Source organism: Rhinichthys klamathensis, unplaced genomic scaffold (genome assembly GCF_029890125.1).
Source record: "Rhinichthys klamathensis goyatoka isolate OS25496 unplaced genomic scaffold, OSU_Roscu_1.1 h1tg000095l_1, whole genome shotgun sequence".
Classification (NCBI taxonomy): domain Eukaryota; kingdom Metazoa; phylum Chordata; class Actinopteri; order Cypriniformes; family Leuciscidae; genus Rhinichthys; species Rhinichthys klamathensis.
The window spans coordinates 493,008-513,228 of NW_026606634.1; the positions used below are offsets into that span (position 1 = coordinate 493,008).

Consider the following 20,221-nt stretch of genomic DNA (forward strand, 5'->3'; position numbering starts at 1 on the left):
CTTGGGTGTTTGAGGTCTAAAGATATTAATATGCATCCTTTGGGATTTTATCAGGAATGCATCGATACATGTAATATATATGATGTATCACTGCAACAAAAAAAAATCATTTCACTTTTAGTGTCCTTATTAATTACTATAGTGATAACAGTAAATTATGCATAATTACATCCAACTAACCCTCAACCTAATCCTAACCCTATAGTAAGTACATGTTAATTAATAGCACTTAAATGTATAATTACACTGTATCAATGAAACTTTAAATTTGACTAACCAAAAAAAATGTTTATATGCGTCTTTATTTTGATACTGTTAGCTACATCGGCACACAATGTCCGTTGATAAACTGAAACGCCAATTACTTGTACAAAAAAACGTGGGATTGTTAAACAATTGTTTTTTTTTGTTTGTTTTTTAGGGGTATTTTCAAGCTTTTCTCTTTATTGCTATGTAATCGTCCCTGAAAATAATCACTTAGGATCTAAAATACTGTTTTCAAAATATGACTTTCCAAAGAAAGCAGTGGTCTCTTGACCCCAACGAGGGGTAAGTTGAGCCCAATGGGGGTAAATTGTGCCGTTCACTTTGTTGAGGTAAAAGTTAACATTTACACCTCTCATATGCTATATCAAAACAAAAGAATTCAGGTTACGCTTTATTTCAATGGTCCACTTTAGATATTCCACTAACTACAAGTAACTTTGCAACTACATGTCAACTAGCAGTCGTCAGAGTATTAGTAGACTGTCCGATTAATATCTGCTGACACTTTATAGTAGACTGTCCGATTAATATCTGCTGACATTTTATTTTGATGCTCCCAAACAGATGTTCTACTGACTATAAGTAACTTTTCAAGTATGTCAACTTATTCTACTAACCTGAACCCTAAACCTAACAGTCTGCTAATATAGTTAATTATAGTTAGTAGAGTGTCTATCTAAAGTGGACCATCAAAGTAAAGTCTAATTCAATACCAAATGACTTGATAAAGGTTTTATTTAAATATAAAGAGAACTTCAATGGCTAGTTTTCTTTTACAAGGCCTGTTCAAAAATTAAGTTCAAAATGATCAAAACCATCTGTAATTCTCCTTGGGTCATTTCTTGGTCTTCATCATTCGCTTTAATTGATGAAGACAAGCACATTTTGTTTGTCTTTTGTATCACGGGTCAAAACTCATGCTCAAACCCTCCATTATAGACAACAAACCAAATCTGTTTACATTCACATTACATTCTTTTATTTGAAGATTATATTGACACGTGAACTTCTGAAATATTGTTTCTGATGTTTGTTGGATATCCAGAGTTAGTGACATTAAGTCTACACACATGATTTATTCAGATAAGGCAGTCATGTTATGCACATACATGTTAATAGCACCATCGTATACACAATACTGAGTCAAACATTTGCTGATTATTCACTATAAGCATCACTCTAAATGTTACTCTTAGAGTCCTTTAAAAATTGCAACACACAATCAATAACTCAAGCATTTTTTGTTTTTTTTTATCTAGACGCTCTAATCTCCTTGATCGTGTGAATCTTTCTTCTCATCTCGGTTCTTTTCCTTTGTAGATTCTTTCACCTGAGCAATGAGCAAATGAATCAATCAGATGTTTCCCAGACAGCAACATAGTGTCGGCCCAGATCAGGCCCACATCTGGTGCGTGTGGATTCCAGATGTGGGCCGACACTATGTTGCTGTGTGTGTTTCTGCAAATATACATTTAACAAACAAAACAAAACCATTTAATGTAGAGAGATGTAACATTAAACATAAGTAAAATGTGAATAATATGAAACAGTCTCTTTTATTGTTGTAGCACTTCATTAGAATCACTAGATCTGCTGATGGAGTACCTCACCTCTCCATCACGAATCTCCACAGTCTTGATTAGGACTTTCTTTCCAGGTCCAGGATCAGAAAATTGACCATAATCTGTTCAAAGACATCAAACAAGGTGTAGTAAAACAACTTATGATTTAGTAGTAGAAAGATTTTCAAAATGTTGACACTGATGAATCATGAATGTGTTTTGGAAATGGTTATATGTTTTGAGTGGAGACCTGGAAACAATTGTCTTCTGAAGCTTGACATTGTGATCGTAATAAATCTCATGATTTTTAGTGAAAAGGAGTAGATTGTCATGGATAGCGAGCTTCTGAATTCTGGGATTAAACGAGTAGAGTCACATGGATTACTTTTATGCTGCCTTTATTTGCTTTTTGAAACTTCAAAGTTGTGGTCATTACTTATAAACTGCAGTTCGTTACTAATTACAAATTACATGACATTAAAATTCAGTAATCATAATTTTATTAGCATTGATGGTTCCATAAAGAACCTTTGACATCCATTCACTGTAAAAAAAAAAAAAAGAAAAGATATGATCAATAAGTTATGGTGTGTTTGTACATTGCTTTAACTCATCAGTAAGCAATTTTCAACTTTTTTTAAGTTACACAAGATTTAACAATTTTTTTTAAAGTCAGTTCAATGAAATTTTTAAGTTGAAATGACTTATCCAAGTTGATTGTCCTTAAAAATCTAAGGCAACAACTTTTTTTTATAGCGTAGAAACTTTCAAATTCAAAGTTTCTTTACGGTGGAAAAATCAGAACTTTCCACTAACAGGTTCTTTGAGGAACCAAAAATGGTTATTCTATGGCATCAATATACTGTATTATATATGCTGTATATTATTTAAGGTTATTCTAACCATAGGATAATATAGGAACTGTTGTTGTCAAGTTTCAGTCATGTTGTTTCCCCCTGTAAACCAATATTAAGCTTGATACTGTTATCAACCGTTACACCAAGAGTCATTTCAAGTAAAACCATTAATAAACATCAAAACACTAATGACATGTAATGTTTATGCAAAGGTAATATTTCAAATAAAAACACTAATACTGATACAGCTTGCCTGGCTTGTCTGTACGTGCGATTCTTCCCCCTTTTTTAAAAACTTTTTATGCTTGAATGGATCAGTGGCGTAGGCAGAAATTGTATTTTGGGTGGGCCAGTGAAAATGTGAGTGGGCCTATAGTTTTTCATAGAAAAAAAATGACTTCAGTAATAATTAACCTTAGAGAGTAGAAAAATTAATAGACAAACTGCAAAAACAGTTACACCTTTATATTCGGCAAATCATCATGTTCAACCAACAGAGCTTAATAAAGGCTGGACAAACCAGTGTAGACAATAACCTGTCTATTTTATTCAGGCTAGTCAGCAGTCCAAAGACAGTTTACCCGAAAATAAAGTAAGCTAAAATAATAATATCGCAGTTAGATCGGCGGCTAAACCCGCGTCAGGCTGACGGAGAGAGGGAGCAAAAAGCAGCCGCCACCAGCACCTGACTAGCCTTCTGGGTTAATGAGTTTGAAGAACTGGGCTGTGTGGACTCGGTAGATGAAGGCAGTGGCGTGTCTTCTTCCTCAACTCTTGCTTTTTTCAAATAGCACATTAAAGAAAGTTGTTTAGCCATTATTGTGGCGCCGACGACGCTTGTGAGTTTTCCTGTCGGAACCCCCAGCAACCATAGCAACCAATAACGTTCCGGAGAGAGGCTTTCTACAACTTGCTTCGACAGTTTCATTTTATTCGGAAAACGAATTAAACACACACAGCAGTCAACAATAAATCAGGTATATATTAATATATTTTCTTAAATACATTTGAATAAAAATAAACTAAAAATGTATTTTTATCAAACTTGCCTGGGCGGGCCAGTGAGTAATGTGGGCGGGCCAGTGCCGCCCTGGCCCAATACTGGCTACGCCCCTGGAATGGATAATAATAATAATAATAATAAATATAGCTGCAAGCAGCCATTAAGGGGCCAAGCAGAAAAAGGACACAATATGTCACGCCACCATGGCTGGGAGCATCAGACCAACTGCAACACTAAAGGCATATTAAGATGATTTTAGGCAAAATGCCTGAAAAATCATAAATAAAGTCAATAGAAAATATTAAATGGTTTATCACTTTCGACCAATAGGTGACGCTGTGACCAAATTGATGTGGTGTGGTCAGAGTGAGTTGGGAATGTGTGGGAAGCCGATATGGGAAAAATGGATATCATTCGATTCGGCATGACGGCAGTTTTATGATTTTTGGACAAACATCGGAAAACATTTTTTGTATCTCCGGACCAGTAGGTGGCGCTGCGCCGAAACGCAGCATGTATCCCCAGGTCATGCTTCTGATGACATGGACCAAGTTTGGTCTGAATACGATAAAGCTTTGAGGAGATACAGCCTTATGTCTATTTTTGCCAAGGGGGTAATCCATCAGCCGGAAGTTGAAGCCTCGCGGGAGCCGCCATTGTAGCAGACCATCACCTGCTGTTAGCATCCCATTGACTCCCATTCATTTTGGCGTCACTTTGACAGCGAATAACTTTACATCTGAGGCGTCCAAAGACTTAATTTGTCCATTATTAATTTCTAAAGAAACACGACAATGTATAAAATGTTCCATTACTTTGTATCTTACGTTATAGCCCCGTAGAAGCCGTTAGGCTAAAGATTGGCAAATAGACGTTTAGAAGATGTCTTTAAGATGTAATGATTTAGAATGCATGTTAAAGTGACATCTTCTAAACGTCTATTTGACATCTGACAGGAAACGTCCTATAGACGTCTTGCAGATGAGCAAACACTCTTAAAAATACGTCTTCCAGATGTAAATATAACATCAAATAGACTTGTGCTATCTGGGATGCAACTTTTCCATTTCTGCAAGGGATGGTGTTTACTGTTTTACTGTTTTTTGATTATTATTTTATGTATGGTAATTTGTATTTTATAGGAGCCTATTTGGTGAAGGGTACATTTTACTTTGCATGCAGCTATCACTTGTAGCCAAAAACAGTGGTGAATATGGTATTGTATTTATATCGTCATTGATATCGTTATCGCAATAAATGCCAGAAAATATCGTGATATATTTTTAAGTCCATATCGCCCATCCCTAGTGCCAAATTTCATAACTATCCTGCAAGCGGTTCTATGAGCTGCCATAGACTCCCAGAGCGGAAGAAAAAGAAACTGAAAAATAATAAGAACGCCGACGAGTACAATATGTGCCTACGCACCTTCGGATCGTTTATAAGCTATGATAGACTCACCACCACTGAACTGTCCACCACTCATCGAAGGCATTTTCATGATAGGAACCGTAATTCTGAAAGACGAAGTACAAAGGTCATCAGTTACCAGGAGTAAAACATGCAGAACTGCTGAAGCGGCTCACTGGCGTCACTCCTACCGGTTTTCCTCTCCCTCCAGAAGCTTCCTGTAGGTGGCGATCTCGATGTCCAGGGCCATCTTGACGTTGAGCAGATCCTGGTATTCCCGCAGATGGCGTGACATCTCCTCCTTCAGGCGCTGTATCTCCTCTTCTAGACGCCCCACAGTATCTTGATAGTTTCCAGCCTCTCCGGCGAACTGCTCTTCCATTTCTCTCATCTGCCTCGATAGAGCCTCGTTCTACCATCACAAACACACGCAATTATGCATCTAAATGAGGGAGTCCCAAAGACTTATATTGTTTTTATGTAAAGCCAACTATAACAGGGCCGTAACCACCATAGTCATAGTTAAAAATCGCCAAAAAGTTACATTTCTAACTGTGCTCATGTCAATCAGATCAAAGAAGGCGGGCCTTACTGGTCACCGGAGACAAATGCTTTAGTTTTAACAGTGAGTACGGTTACATGCATGGTTACGGCCTTGAAATATAGCGACTACAGAACATGAGCTTTAGCAAGAGGTTAGGGTTTCATATGTACAGTGCTCTTGAGAGAGTCAATGTCGTAGTTCTGGGCTTGGATCTGCCTCCTCAGGTCATTGGTCTCTTGTTTAGCCTGTCTCATTGCCTCAGCATTACGCTTGGCTGAATCGGTCAGGTCTGCAAACTAACAGAGAAAACACATGTAGATGATCAGTGTGTATTGCAGTATTGTGCTGTCATCAGTAGAACACACACACACACACACTCACCTTGGACTTGTACCAGTCCTCAGACTCATGCATGTTCTTGGAGGCGATGGTCTCGTACTGAGCTCTGATGTCCCGAAGCGCGGCGGTCAGATCAGGCCGGCTGGTCGTCTCTATCACCTCCATCTTCAGCTGCTGATTCTGAACGCTCACATGCACATCCTGAATTTCCTGCATGTTTGCAAAAATACATGCAATTATTTCATTTACATTTATTTCTCTCAGGTCTTAAACAGTGACTTAGAAGTACATTTTAAAGAACATCCCAGGTTCATTAAGAGACTTGCTATAGTTGCTAAAGTTGTCATCGTTTACTCTCTCTCATGTCGTTCCAAACCTGTGAGACTTTCGTTCATCTTCAAAACACAAATGAAGTTATTTTAATGAAATTTGAGAGAATAAAATAAATAAAAGCCTAAATTAAATCTGTTCCTCTTATAAAGCGATCGTGTCTCTTCAGAAATTATTAATAAACCTCTCAATTCATAATGGATCAGTTTTACAATCTCTTTATGAACTTTTTGAAGTGTTAAAGTGGTAGTTGTGTTGCTGTCAATGGAGGGACAGAAATCTCAGATTTCATCAAAAAGATCTTCATTTGTGTTCTGAAGATGAACGGAGGTCTTACGGGTTTGGAAGGACATGAGGGTGAGAAATGAATGACAGAAATTTCATTTTTGGGTGAACTATCCCTTTAAAAGTAAACTCTTATAAACTAATAATAACTGGGCCAATTGAGTCTCAAGAAATGTTGAATTATGCCGCGTTCCAGGCAACCTGTAACCCGTGTTTTTCCAACCTTATACCAGTGAAAGTGCACTGGAACGGCAGTCAAACCCGTGACTTCCCACCCGTGAACTCGTACTAGATCGATGTACTCCCAGTTACGAGCTCTGACGTCACATAGCCCGCGAAACCAATCAAACCATACAAAACAACAATGGCAGTGACAGCCACAGCCACGTCCAAGTGATCTGAGGGCGCGGGCGCTTCGGTCTGCGCAAGTGATCTCTCGCGCGTGTACGTCACTCATTGTTTACACAGAGATTTCGGAAGTGTTACCTTTCACTGTGAAGATCTAAACACATTTAGATATACAGGAAATCGCAATGGAAGACGATTTCGATATATCAACAGACAACGTTGATTTTTTTTCGCAACCGTGCGAGAGATCACTTCTGGCGCTTGCGCAGACCGAAGCGCCGGCGCCCTCAGATCACTTGGACGTGGCTGTGTTTACAAGAGGTAAAAACGATATAAATGCCGTTCGTTTTCTCACACAAACCGCTCGTTTCGTGTCTTAGGCCATCAATGTGTGCTTACATTTACGAGTCATTAAATCATGTTTAATTTGGACTTCTCTGTGCATGCTCTTTGAGGTGGTGACCATAGACCTGCATTATATGACTGACAGACAAGAACGGTTTGACCTAAAAATATCAAAATTGAAACTACTGCGGAAACAAAGACACCTACATCTTGGATGCCCTTGAGGTAAGCTAAAACATACCAAAAATTAATTTCAAAGTGAACTATCCCTTTAAAGCAGGGAAAAACTGACTGTCAGGCAGTGGAGCAAAGCCTTGTTTTGTCCTTCAGGTGGGCGTTCCTATAAGGGTGTGATGTCACGTGAAAACTATGAATAGACTATACTAGAAATTTGACTTTATGTTATTTTTGACAAATCATCAATAAAAGCAGACAGGTTCTCTAATTCATCATTTATTAATGATCTATTTGTCTCTCACCTCATCATGCATCTTCTTGAGGAACTCGATCTCGTCCATCAGAGACTCAATCTTCCTCTCCAGTTCCAGACGGGCAAGTGTAGCACTATCCACATCCTTCACACACACGCACACACACACACACACACACACACACACACACACACACACACACACACACACACACACACACACACACACACACTTTAGTATGGGGAACACATCTTCACTATTAACTACGACTTTTGCCTCAATAAACTCCTAATTTACTGCTTATTATTAACAGTTAGTAAGGTAGTTGTAAAGTTTAAGTATTGGGTAGGATTAAGGGATGCAGAATAAGGCATTATTATGTGCCTCGTAAGTACTAATAAACAGCCAATATCCTAATATTATGCATGCTGATATGTAACTTATTAATAGTAAGAATTAGCCATTACTGTTATATCTGTTTCTAGATATTATTAAAAATGTAAGTTAGTAGCAGCACTATTATATGTTTATTATATGATCGCACTTCATCTCCCCTTTTAAAAATTCTGTCATCATATACTCACCCTTTTGTCTATCCAAAACAGTATGATGTTCTTTCTTCTGTGAAACATAAAAAGTAAATGATGACAGAATTTTCTTTTTTTTTCTCTCACGAGCGAAGCCCAAAGACCTAGACATTGTGAAAGGTGTGTAGACTTTTTATACCCACTGTATGATGATGACTGTTTAAAAATAATAAAGCTCAGAGATAGCATTCAGTAGAAGTGCATATTGTAAGATATACTTTCCATTATTGCTTTACCTTACGAAAGAGAGTCAGGTTATTTTCAGCTTCCTGTCTTTTCTGCATCTCCTCATTTAACCTGCAAACAATTAAGAGAAAATATAAGTCCACTTCAATAATAATAATAAAAACCTTTTCCTTTTGGGAGTAACGGAACACCAACTTATACACACCAACTTATACATTGGCTTTAAAGGGTAAGTTCACCCAAAAATGAAAATTATGTCATTAATGACTCTCCCTCGTGTCGTTCCAAGCCCGTCAGACCTCCGTTCATCTTCAGGACACAGTTTAAGATATTTTAGATTTAGACCGAGAGCTTTCTGTCCCTCCATTGTAAATGTATGTACGGTATACTGTCCTTGTCCAGAAAGGAAATAAAGACATCATCAAAGTAGTCCATGTGACATCAGTGGGTTAGTTAGAATGTGTTGAAGCATCGAAAATACATTTTGGTCCAAAAATAACAAAAACTACGACTTTATTCAGCATTGTATTGTCTTCCGGTTCTGTTGTGGATCCGCGTTCAGTGCCGCTGCTGACGTAAGACGCTGCTGACGTGTGTCTGGTGTGTGTGTGTGTGTGTGTGTGTATTCTGGTTCTGTTGTGGATCCGCGTTCAGTGCCGCTGCTGACGTAAGACGCTGCTGACGTGTGTCTGGTGTGTGTGTGTGTGTGTGTGTGTATTCGGGTTCAGATAAATATGGCTGGGCAAAAAAATGCAAGTCTTCCTCTGTGTGGAAATCCTTAGACATGTTTGTGAAGATTGTTTTGTTTCCAGCGTGCGTCTCTCTCAGACTGTAAACGAAGCTCGGGCGCACCAGACACACACACACACACACACACACACACACACCAGACACACGTCAGCAGCGTCTTACGTCAGCAGCGGCACTGAACGCGGATCCACAACAGAACCAGAATACACACACACACACACACACACACACACACACACACACACACACCAGACACACGTCAGCAGCGTCTTACGTCAGCGGCGGCACTGAACGCGGATCCACAACAGAACCAGAATACACACACACACACACACACACACACACACACCAGACACACGTCAGCAGCGTCTTACGTCAGCGGCGGCACTGAACGCGGATCCACAACAGAACCAGAATACACACACACACACACACACACACACCAGACACACGTCAGCAGCGTCTTACGTCAGCAGCGGCACTGAACGCGGATCCACAACAGAACCAGAATACACACACACACACACACACACACACACACACACACACACACACACACACACACACACACACACACACACACCAGACACACGTCAGCAGCATCTTACGTCAGCGGCGGCACTGAACGCGGATCCACAACAGAACCAGAATACACACACACACACACACACACACACACACACACCAGACACACGTCAGCAGCGTCTTACGTCAGCGGCGGCACTGAACGCGGATCCACAACAGAACCAGAATACACACACACACACACACACACACACACCAGACACACGTCAGCAGCGTCTTACGTCAGCAGCGGCACTGAACGCGGATCCACAACAGAACCAGAAGACAATACAATGCTGAATAAAGTCGTAGTTTTTGTTATTTTTGGACCAAAATGTATTTTCGATGCTTCAACACACTCTAACTAACCCACTGATGTCACATGGACTACTTTGATGATGTCTTTATTTCCTTTCTGGACAAGGACAGTATACCGTACATACATTTTCAATAGAGGGACAGAAAGCTCTCGGACTAAATCTAAAATATCTTAAACTGTGTCCTGAAGATGAACGGAGGTCTGACGGGCTTGGGACGACATGAGGGTTGATATTGTGTTGGGTGAGCATTTGTGTTTTGTGATATTCTCTGAAGTCTGACTAATGACGCTTTTCCACTGCATGGTACGGTTCGGTACGGCTCACTTAAACAGCACCACCTCGGTTGAGGTTTCAAGCGAGCCGTACCGATACTAAAATGTGACGTGTAAACACTGCAGGTCACTGATTGGTCAGAGAGAATCATCACTACCAGCGTCATTGGATTTGCGACATGAGACACCAAAACCGCTTGAAAATTACTTCTTCGTCTTGCAGTGAAAAACATCCACATGCTGAGAATCCAAAACACCATTCCATCAATATGCTCCATTGCTCCTGTGTTGTGCGTTTGTTTGTGTCGCGTTTACGATGATGTCATAGAGTGGTACAGGTATGACATCACTTTGTAGGCCAAAATGCGGAAGCGAGTTGCATTATAGCACTTTCGGTTCCATCGTCCCGAAGTCAATGGGTTTTTTGAATGGCTGAAATAAGGTCTGTGGTGAACACAAGCTCAAGACACTTTCACGTTTTATTCTACGACATAACATAGCTTAAAAACCCCACAAGTGGGGTTATATTTATGTGTTACGTATCTTGAAAATGCGGTTGCTAACAAGTGGCTAAATGGGACCGCTCTAATCCACTTTACAGGCTCGTCATGCTTATAATTGTGCTGTATTCTAACTCAAACGTTCTGAGAATGTTTTTAGATTAGTGAAGCTTAGTGATGGGGATGTTGAAGTCGTGGGACTGTGGTGTGGTTAGTTTATAGCCTACCTTTAGCTTTTTACTTCTGGCGACTGCATTTAGGAAAATTCATAAAAGGTGTGTTCATCTGTGATAATTATCTTGATCGACAAAACGTGCAAGTATCATAAACGTTTGTTGATCATAGAGCTTTTTTTTTAGCAATAATCCAAAATCCTATGGAAAAATCCTTTTGGGTTTTTGTCAAGGGAACCAGCGTGATGCTAATTGCCCCCATGATGAGACTAAAGAAACTGTCCTTGAAGTCTGTATGCCTGAAGTGGAGGTTGTAATATAAATATAAAATCTAACCTGGCAGACACTCAGAGAACCGATAAACTGATTAGCCTAAAAGCATCTGAGATTACATTAGTACCGGCTCGGAGAAATGTTCTTATGGCAAATTTAATAAGCTAATCATATTATAGGCCAAACACGTAGAGGGAGTCCTACTACTGCTGTATCCATTTCATAATATATTACTACCAATCTCAAAGACTCTTGCGTTCCTCTCAGAGTATGTGTTTAACTGTCCCAGTCGTGTTGGAGGCGTGGAGGAGATCAAGCCTTTGCTGTTGAAGATCCTGCCCTTTTCTATAAGATCCTCATCAAGTATGGACACTTTCAAAAGTGATCTAAATACTTATTTCATCTGGTTTTGGGCGTTCGATTAGGTTAGAGAAATATGAGTGATTTGGTATATAATGGATGACTTGATTGTTGTTGTGATTTAGTCTTATTTTATGTTTGTACTAATTTTGCTATTCATGTACAGCACTTTGGTCCATTCTTATGGTTTTGGAAATGCTTTATAAATAAATTTGAGTTGAGTTGAGGCTTTAATTAAATAATTGTGTACTCTTCCAATTGTGTTGTTCCTTGTGTGACTCTCCCAAGGTTTTTTTCTCTATTCCGTCTCCTGATGGAGTTTGGGTTCCTTATCACCGTCGCCTTTGGCTTTTGGCTTGCTTAGTTGGGGACATTTAATATTCAACAATATTATTAATCTGCCTGGATTGACACCATTATGAGAACTGAACTGAGCTGGACGATGACATCACGGTTTTCTCAAGAGCAGCTGTATAGATAAATGAACTAAATTAATAATGTTTTACAACAAAATATAATCATCACTGAACTTACTTAAGCTGGACTGTGACCCTATTTTCTTCTAGATCTGCTGTATAGCCAAAACAAACTTTTTTGCATTATTTTCCTGTAAAGCTGCTTTGAAACAATCTGTATTGTAAAAAGAACTATATAAATAAAGGTGACTTGACTTGGCTTGACTCTCCAGCGAACAAGGCAGTTACATTGAATCTGTTACTCATCTGTGTTCCTGTATGTCTTCCCACCCAACTGTCAATAAACCCTGCTATTGAAATAATCTTCTGTGAATCGATGCGTCTGTGACAGAAGACCACACCAACATCATTACAGGGACGTCCACTTCACCGATGCTATTGAGGAACTGGTTGAACAGCTTCATCGAGCTCTGCCTTCATCAACACCCAAATGCACACGCCACTACTCTCCAGAACCAGAAGAGGATCCTATGCACTTTCCTGTTAACACCTTTACTGTACTGTTAGGTCCATTCATACTCTCCTTGTAATACACACCCTTGTGTACTAAACTCACAGTGACCAGCGCCTACATTACAGCACCTCTCATAGTTATAGCTCTCCTTGACTTCGGGTCCGGCAAAGGCTGGCGGGAGCATCGTCTGTTCCTCAAAATGGAGAAGTGTGAGTTTCAGCAGACTTTGATCCATTTTTTCTGCTATAATATCAGTCCTGAGGGGTACACATGTACCAGAGGAATGTGTAAGCTATATAATTACCATCCACCATACTAGAGCTCCACTCGCCTCCCTCCTGCATGCAAAACCCAAGTCTCTGTCCTGGAAAACCCAAGCCTCGTCTGACTTTAAACAGTAAAGGATGCCTTCACCAGTGTTCCCATCCTTGTGCATCCTGAGTCTCCCATTCATCATGCAAGTCGATGCCTCTTCCTCAGGTGTAAAGCCCTATTCGCACGGGATAAGATATCTCAGTAAAACTAGCAGAAGTGGGAGAGTAACTCGATTTACGCACCGCCGTCACTCGTCATGTGCGTATTGCGTTGCTTCCTGATATCATGTGCGAAAACACATATAACCTATATTTATATAAAACAGTTAGGCCCGGTCGAACAATATTACGTATTAATTCAATTCAGATTGGATTATGTTGGTAATAGGCCTATTACCTGACGCTAAAAGAAGTTTCGTGCCTCTGGCAAGTGCTTTAGACCTTCTTTTTGATCTGAATGGTATGAGGAAAACATTTGAGACCCATTGCCTAGAACGCAAATGAATGCTTTTTCAAGTGCCTCCATACTTGTCAGGGTCAGGGGTTACACATATTTACGGGTCTATTTGCATGGGATTAGTTTTACCTGAGGTAATTTTGCGTGACCTTTTTACAGAAGGTAAAAGTCGCTGTAATCTTTACTGATATTGTCCGTAATGATAACTGAGATTGCACATTCGGACAGGACTATAATCACTGAGAAGCTCTGGTAATAATTACTTTACCCCAGCTCTCCATGTTAAACTAATCCCGTCCGAATAGGGCTTTAGACTGGTACATTCTCAGCGGCAGAGGAGCCCATCCAAGCTACCATCCAAATATCCATAACATCTTCCAGCAGAAAAGCTCCTTCCTCTGCCCGTTCCTCATCATCCCTAGTCACACCTCTGGATGGATTTCATCACAATTACACGGCGTCAGATGAGTTCACCGGTGTGCTTGTCGTAGAGGATTGTTTCTCCAAGGATTGTCATTTAGTGCCGATGAACGGCCTCGCCACTGCCATTGAGACAGCAATCCATTACAATTACATTAAATTATCAATTACAGCCTTTGGGAAGACACAGGGCCCTATTTTAACGATCTGAAACGCAAGTGTCAAAGCGCAAAGCACAAGTAACTTTGTGGACGGATCCCGGCGCTGTTGCTATTTTCCCGGCGGGATAAATGACTCTTGCGCCTGGCGCAAATCTAAAAGGGGTTGGTCTGAAGTAGCTTCATTATTCATAGGTGTGGTTTGGGCGTAACGTGAAATAAACCAATCAGAGCGTCATCTCACATTCCCTTTAAGAGCAGGCGCGCTTGTTCTAAAGCGGATTCCTATTATAACGGCGGATTTGCCAGGCGCGCGCCAGGAGCGGTTCACAGCCGAGGAGAGCAACGTTCTCGTCAGGGCCGTAAAACACAGAGAAGTGACATTGGGGATGGAGAAACCCACGCAAATTAACTTCTGTTAAACAGGCGTATGATAATTTGGGTAAATGTGTAAGCTACATGTTTGCTTTTATAATAAATTGTCTATCTATCTATCTATCTATCTATCTATCTATCTATCTATCTATCTATCTATCTATCGTAATAATGTATGATTTGCAAAAATGAAAACTGCTGCTTAGATGAGAGAATCAAGTGTATGCGCGTTGTGCACACGCTACATTGATTATGGCCAAGCATGCGCCCTTAAAATAGCATAATGAACAACGCGCAACGCGTCACTGACTTTACACTAGGTTTTTTCTGGTCAGTGGCGCATTTGTTTTATAGAACAGCAAAATAGCATGAGGGAAAGTTTGCGCCGGAACACGCCTCCTCTTTGCGCTGAACCGCCCCGGGGAGCGCAAGTGTATTTCTTAGTTAACCGACGTGTGTCTGTGGAGGGAAAAGTCCGCTTTGCGCGGGTGCAAAATAGGAATGATACATGCGTCAGTGTACAAAGTCATTTGCGCCTGGTGCAAGATAGGGCCCATAGTGTTTTTGTAAGCTCGTTGTTTTGGTTGTTTTAATGGGTATGCATAAAATGTAATAAAATCTCACAAGTTGATACCGAGAAACCAGACATAATACATGACATCTCCTGCCATTCTTCTGGCACGATCGTTTCATTACTAAAATATCTCACCACTCACTGGTGCGCCATTGTCACACTCAATCTCTATTCCACGTTTGGTCTAAAACGCATTCGCCCTCATGTTTTGCCACAGGACAGCAATAGCATGTAAGTAAATCACACAGTCCCTCTGCTTTATATCATTGGTGTGGTGTCCAACTACAGCCCCACATTGTCACTTATTTTGTACTGACCTAAGAGTCAAATGTCTAAAACTAAAAGGAAAACTAATCATAATCAATATTTTAATAATTCAAAGTAATCTTTACAATATATTGACACAAAATTTGGCCTCTGCTTAGAAAGTTCATCCTTACACCTTTTAAAATGTTCTTATAACTTAAAAACATTATTTTAGAAGCCTGACATATGATCAATTGTAATTTGTATCTATATATTTTTTTTTTACCTACTACAAGTCTTGTCTATGTTCTAGTTGTGTTTTTGTTATTAGTACGTTAGTAGTTTGTCTTTCTATTATAATGGGCATTACAGTCGTTTAATTTTATTTTTAGACCTACACAATTTTCAGAAATTACCCGCTGGCTAAAAGGTCTAGTAGGCCTAGCTGACTCCTGACAAACAGCACCGAACCACCATGATTTTTCTAGCAGACCATATTAATATAGTGTGTTCTTATGGGAAGTACATACATTATTGCCTTAAAACATATTCATTTATTGAACGAAAGCATAATAATAATCGTATCCATTGGTGTCTGTTGCAGGGGCGATTCTAGGATTTTCATTTTAGGGGGGCTCAGCCCCCAATAAAGGGTATGAAAAAAAAAAGGTTGTTCATGGTCTAATGCTCATTATTAACTAGTTACATTCATTCATCCAGTAACATGCATATGGCAGGGTTTTATAATCACTGAGGTGCCGAATGTGAGGTGTAGGGGGGTTCGGGGGCATGCTCCCCTGAGAAAATTTTGATTTCTCTGATCTACATATGTGCATTTTAAGATGTTTTGAAGGCCAAAAAAATTGGATAACAATAGCTCTAAAACCATGTGCGGGCAGCTGTTTTTTTTCTCACCTCATCAGCATCACACTCTTTTCCTCTTTGTTTTTATCTGGCTCTGTCTTTTCCCCTCCTAAAGCTGAGCTTTGAGTGATTTTGACTGAAAATGAGCTTTTCATTTTTGTCTGTCAGTGAAGAAAGTAAACATAGGGTCGACTGATTTGTACTAATTTATGAATCATTTTCTCAGACAAAGCTACCAGGAAAGCTAGGTAACTAAGTTTATTAAATTCATTCACAATATGTACACATTCATTATTGATCATCTAGGCCTAATACAGGGCCGTAGACAGGGCTTTATAATCAAAGAGGTCATAAATTTGTTATGGGGTTAAACATTTTTATTTCTCTGATATGTGCATTTCAAGACGTTTGAAGGCCAAAAAAGGATAAGAAATAGATTTAAAACCTGCTCTCTCCTTATCTCCGTCACTCTGTCTTTTTCTCTCAGTCTCCTGATCTTGCCCTGTCTCTTCCCCTCCTAAAGCTGAACTTCTTTAATTTACTGAAGGCTACAAATTGTATTAATTCTCAACATGTACACATGCATTATTAATCTTGTGCCTATGAAAACGGCTTTGTTAATGTTTCTTGTCCCCTCACAATGACATAATTACACGTTATATAGGCCTATTTTCAGCTTTAAATGGTGAAATTAGACAAAAGTGTATTAGTTTTCTAATTATTTTTGTCATTCTTTTAACATTTATGACCTAAAAAAACTGTCAAATATAAATAGTTTAGTTTAGCTACTTACATTTTCTTAACTCGCACTTGACCGGAAACTGAAGCGTCAGTCGTGCTGCTCAAATTCGCGCTAGGCAGCGTCTGACTGTGAACATTAAGCCCGCCTACTTTGATTTGATTGGTCATCTCAAATATTCTGACATTGACGAGCAATGAAATACCAATGAGGCTCAGATGAACACACACATACACATTACACACTACACACACACACACCCTGTCCTCTGTTTCTGACGTGCAGAGCGCTTGGCGCTGCTGCGGATTGAAGATGAAGAACACTCTGAATCTGATTATAAACAAGACTGAAGCGAATACGAATGTGTGTAGCCTACATCACAAATGTTTAGGGGGGCTAGGCAGAAGTTTAAAAAAGGGCCTATAGTGACGCCTATGGTTCTCACTCTGCGTGTGTTTCGCGCTGGATGACGGTCGATCGTGCCGAGAGGAGAAGTAGAAGAAGAGAAGAGGATGACACCCAGGGGCGCCGCTAAGCGGGGAAAAGTTAGGACGATTCTAAGGGCCCACACACTTTTAGGGGCCCCAGAGATTGATTTTATTAATTGAACGGGTGCAGTAGTAGGGGCCTTACCTCATATTTTTTCATGGGGCCCAAAATCCCTGGCCGCACCCCTGATGACACCATTTGCTAAGCGGGGATGTTTTCATTTTCATCCTTAACACATACATTTTAAACCACAAACTACGGAGTATGTTTTGGACATTATTTAACCTTGTCAAAGACGAACACATTTTTTTGAATAACAATATTTCTTACTCCAAGTTTTAGGGGTGCTGAGCTCCTTTTTAGGGGTGCTGAAGCCCTAAAATGAGCTAGCCTCGCCCATGGTCTGTTGGATAGTGTTATATATTTTTTTTTATTGTTTTACTTTCTCCTCAGTTTTTTTGAAGAGGCACTTACCTTTTGTCCTCGGTGAAAACGCCCAGCATGACAGTAATCCTGTTGTTGTGAGGCGTGACGGAACATGGCGGACCTGATGCTGTCATTATTACTGTGAACTGCAGATTCGTGCAAGCACTTAATTCGTGCACGGTGTGAAACAAGCGACTTTGTTCAAAAAGTGTTGAGGTAAAAGTAGGCTAGTTTAAGCAGTGATGAGTGGCAAATCTGTATGAGCTTTTGTGTTTTTGCAGTAGGCTACACGCATGAAATTGGGTCTGTCATGATAGACTAAATATTAGGCTATGAGGCACTAGTTGTTTAAATGTCTCTTCCATTGTAAACCGCAGTCTGGATGATGATGGGAGGATCCCTGCAGCGGTTTCTTTGTCTCTTTCATTCGCTGCCACGCCCATGTTTCATGAACTTCATTAGGCTACAGACATACGGTTATTTTAAAAGATCTAATCTTAATTCCTAATTACCTCTAATGAAATCTGCACATTTCAGAATTTCTCCAAGCAAAGCTCTTTTCTTTTATACAAACTCCTCTGTATCAAAGTATTTAGAGATATCCTGAGCACATTTAAAGTTCACTGTAAAAAAAACGGGTCATTTTTTTTTTTTTTTTTTTACAGTGTAGCCTATATACACATTTCTATCCATAATATCCCAATGCATCCACATAAATGAATAAATTGATATTACTAATCCTTCAGATACAACAGGTATTATAACAGCAGTTGTCAATATATCAGCTGCTCAAAATATCCTCCCACACTTAGAAATGTCTGTACCTCCACTTTTCAAAGTAGTGACTTGACAGTCAATCTTTCTCACTTTTAACTTTAACTTTTAACTTAACACCCAGTCCAATTTTCTCTTAAATGGTTAGTTCACCCAAAAATGAAAATTCTGTCATCCTCATGTTGTTCCAAACCTGCATGACTCTCTGTCTTCAGCCGAACACATATATGCCTATTTTTTTTTGTCAATACAATAAACACACAATAACATTAACTTCTTTTGTATTCCAAAGTTTGGAATGACATGAGGGTGAGACAATGATGGCAAAAGATACATTTTTTGCGTGAACAATCCACTTACACTAGTCACTGTCAAACATTAAAGCTCAGAAGTTTTCTAGAAATATGAACAATGCAGAATCTGTCATGTGTAGATGCATACACACCCCACCAGCTCTCACACACACCTCTGCTTGAGCAGGGCCACATCTTCGGCCAGGTTGTCTCTCTCCACCTGCATCTGGTCTCGATCGTTGCCCATGAGCTCCATCTGTCTGCGCATCTCTCTCATCTCCTGCTGGCACAGCTCGTTGACCCGTCCCGACGGCCCCTGCTGCTGCTCCTTAAACTGACCCAACTCCAGAGTCAGCTTCGAGTTCTGCTGCTCCAGATACCGCACCTTCTCGATGAAGCTGGCGAAGCGGTCGTTGAGTTCCTGCAGTTCTCGTTTCTCGTTGCTGCGTGTGGTCAGGAACTCCTGGTTGACGGCCTCTGCCAGAGAGAAGTCCACTTTATCATAAGAGAGCCGGGGGCCCGGAGCGCTGGAGCGGCTCCTGAAGTCCACAGAGCGGGCGGGTGTGGAGGAGGAGATGTAACGGCCTCCTACGCGACTGGACACTGGGCTATAGGCAGGCGCCCCAAAAGTGCGCTGATAAGAGGTGCGATATGAGGAGTGACTCATGATTTTGCCTATAATCCTTACTTTACAGAATGATAGACTATAGTGTATCTTCCTCTTCTTCTGGTCCGTGTGCCTGTTGTTATGATCAAAGCTGAGTCACGGCAGGATGTGAGACTGAGAGGCTTTTATACATGAAGCTGTTCAGTTCATCTGAGCTCCACCCAGCCCAGCCCTTTCCCAGTCTCCTGAGCCCCTGATCTCATCCTCTATCATCTATTCATCATTCATCCATACGGTCGGTCAGTCACTCCCTCACAGGCACAACCTGCACTTCTCGGACGGTTTCCATTTGAAATGTGAATTAAAGCACTGAAAATGTCTAATCATTACATTTTTAATGTTAACAGAACTGAAAGCAAAAGGATGAATGCATTTAATTTTTGCATTGAAAATGTAACGTGCTGGGAGAATGTAAGACATTTCCAGGCTTATACCCTTGGACTAGACTGGGTCCAAGTTGGGCTCAGCTGTAGGAGCAATAAACACACATGAAAGATTGATGTGCGCTCACTGAAATCTCCAAGAACATTTTTACAACCAAACACAACATTTCCCAACTGACTGGTCAAATGAATTTGGTTGTAATCATAATTTTCTGGAGCTTTCACTTCAGGGTGCAGACATCTCTCTTTTTTTAATAATTCAATGAACCATTCATAAACAGCAACGATTAGTTCTGTTCTTGTGCTTGCTTTGGGTGGGTTTGCATGTTCTAGTTCTGTTTCCTGTGTTTCAATTTCTTAATTCAACAAATAAAAATATTGTTTAGTCCCTCACAGACAATTTTCC

General features: G+C 40.1%; 1 protein-coding gene across 2 annotated transcripts; it reads right to left on the reverse strand.

The window, feature by feature from the left end:
- Positions 1–1,223: 1,223 nt before the first annotated feature.
- Positions 1,224–19,518, reverse strand: prph (peripherin). Of its 2 annotated transcripts, XM_056252446.1 has the most exons (9): positions 18,939–19,518; positions 8,545–8,605; positions 7,770–7,865; positions 6,025–6,192; positions 5,814–5,939; positions 5,291–5,511; positions 5,151–5,206; positions 1,878–1,951; positions 1,224–1,597 (listed from the first exon to the last, which is right to left on the reverse strand). In XM_056252446.1, the coding sequence occupies exons 1-9, from the start codon at positions 19,430–19,432 to the stop codon at positions 1,532–1,534; spliced, it is 1,362 nt and encodes a 453-aa protein (XP_056108421.1). In that variant the 5' UTR covers positions 19,433–19,518; the 3' UTR covers positions 1,224–1,531. The 2 variants fall into 2 exon arrangements, with proteins under 2 accessions (XP_056108421.1, XP_056108420.1); XM_056252445.1 differs by having other exon boundaries at positions 1,224–1,951; positions 18,939–19,517.
- Between the last annotated feature and the right edge of the window lie 703 nt (positions 19,519–20,221).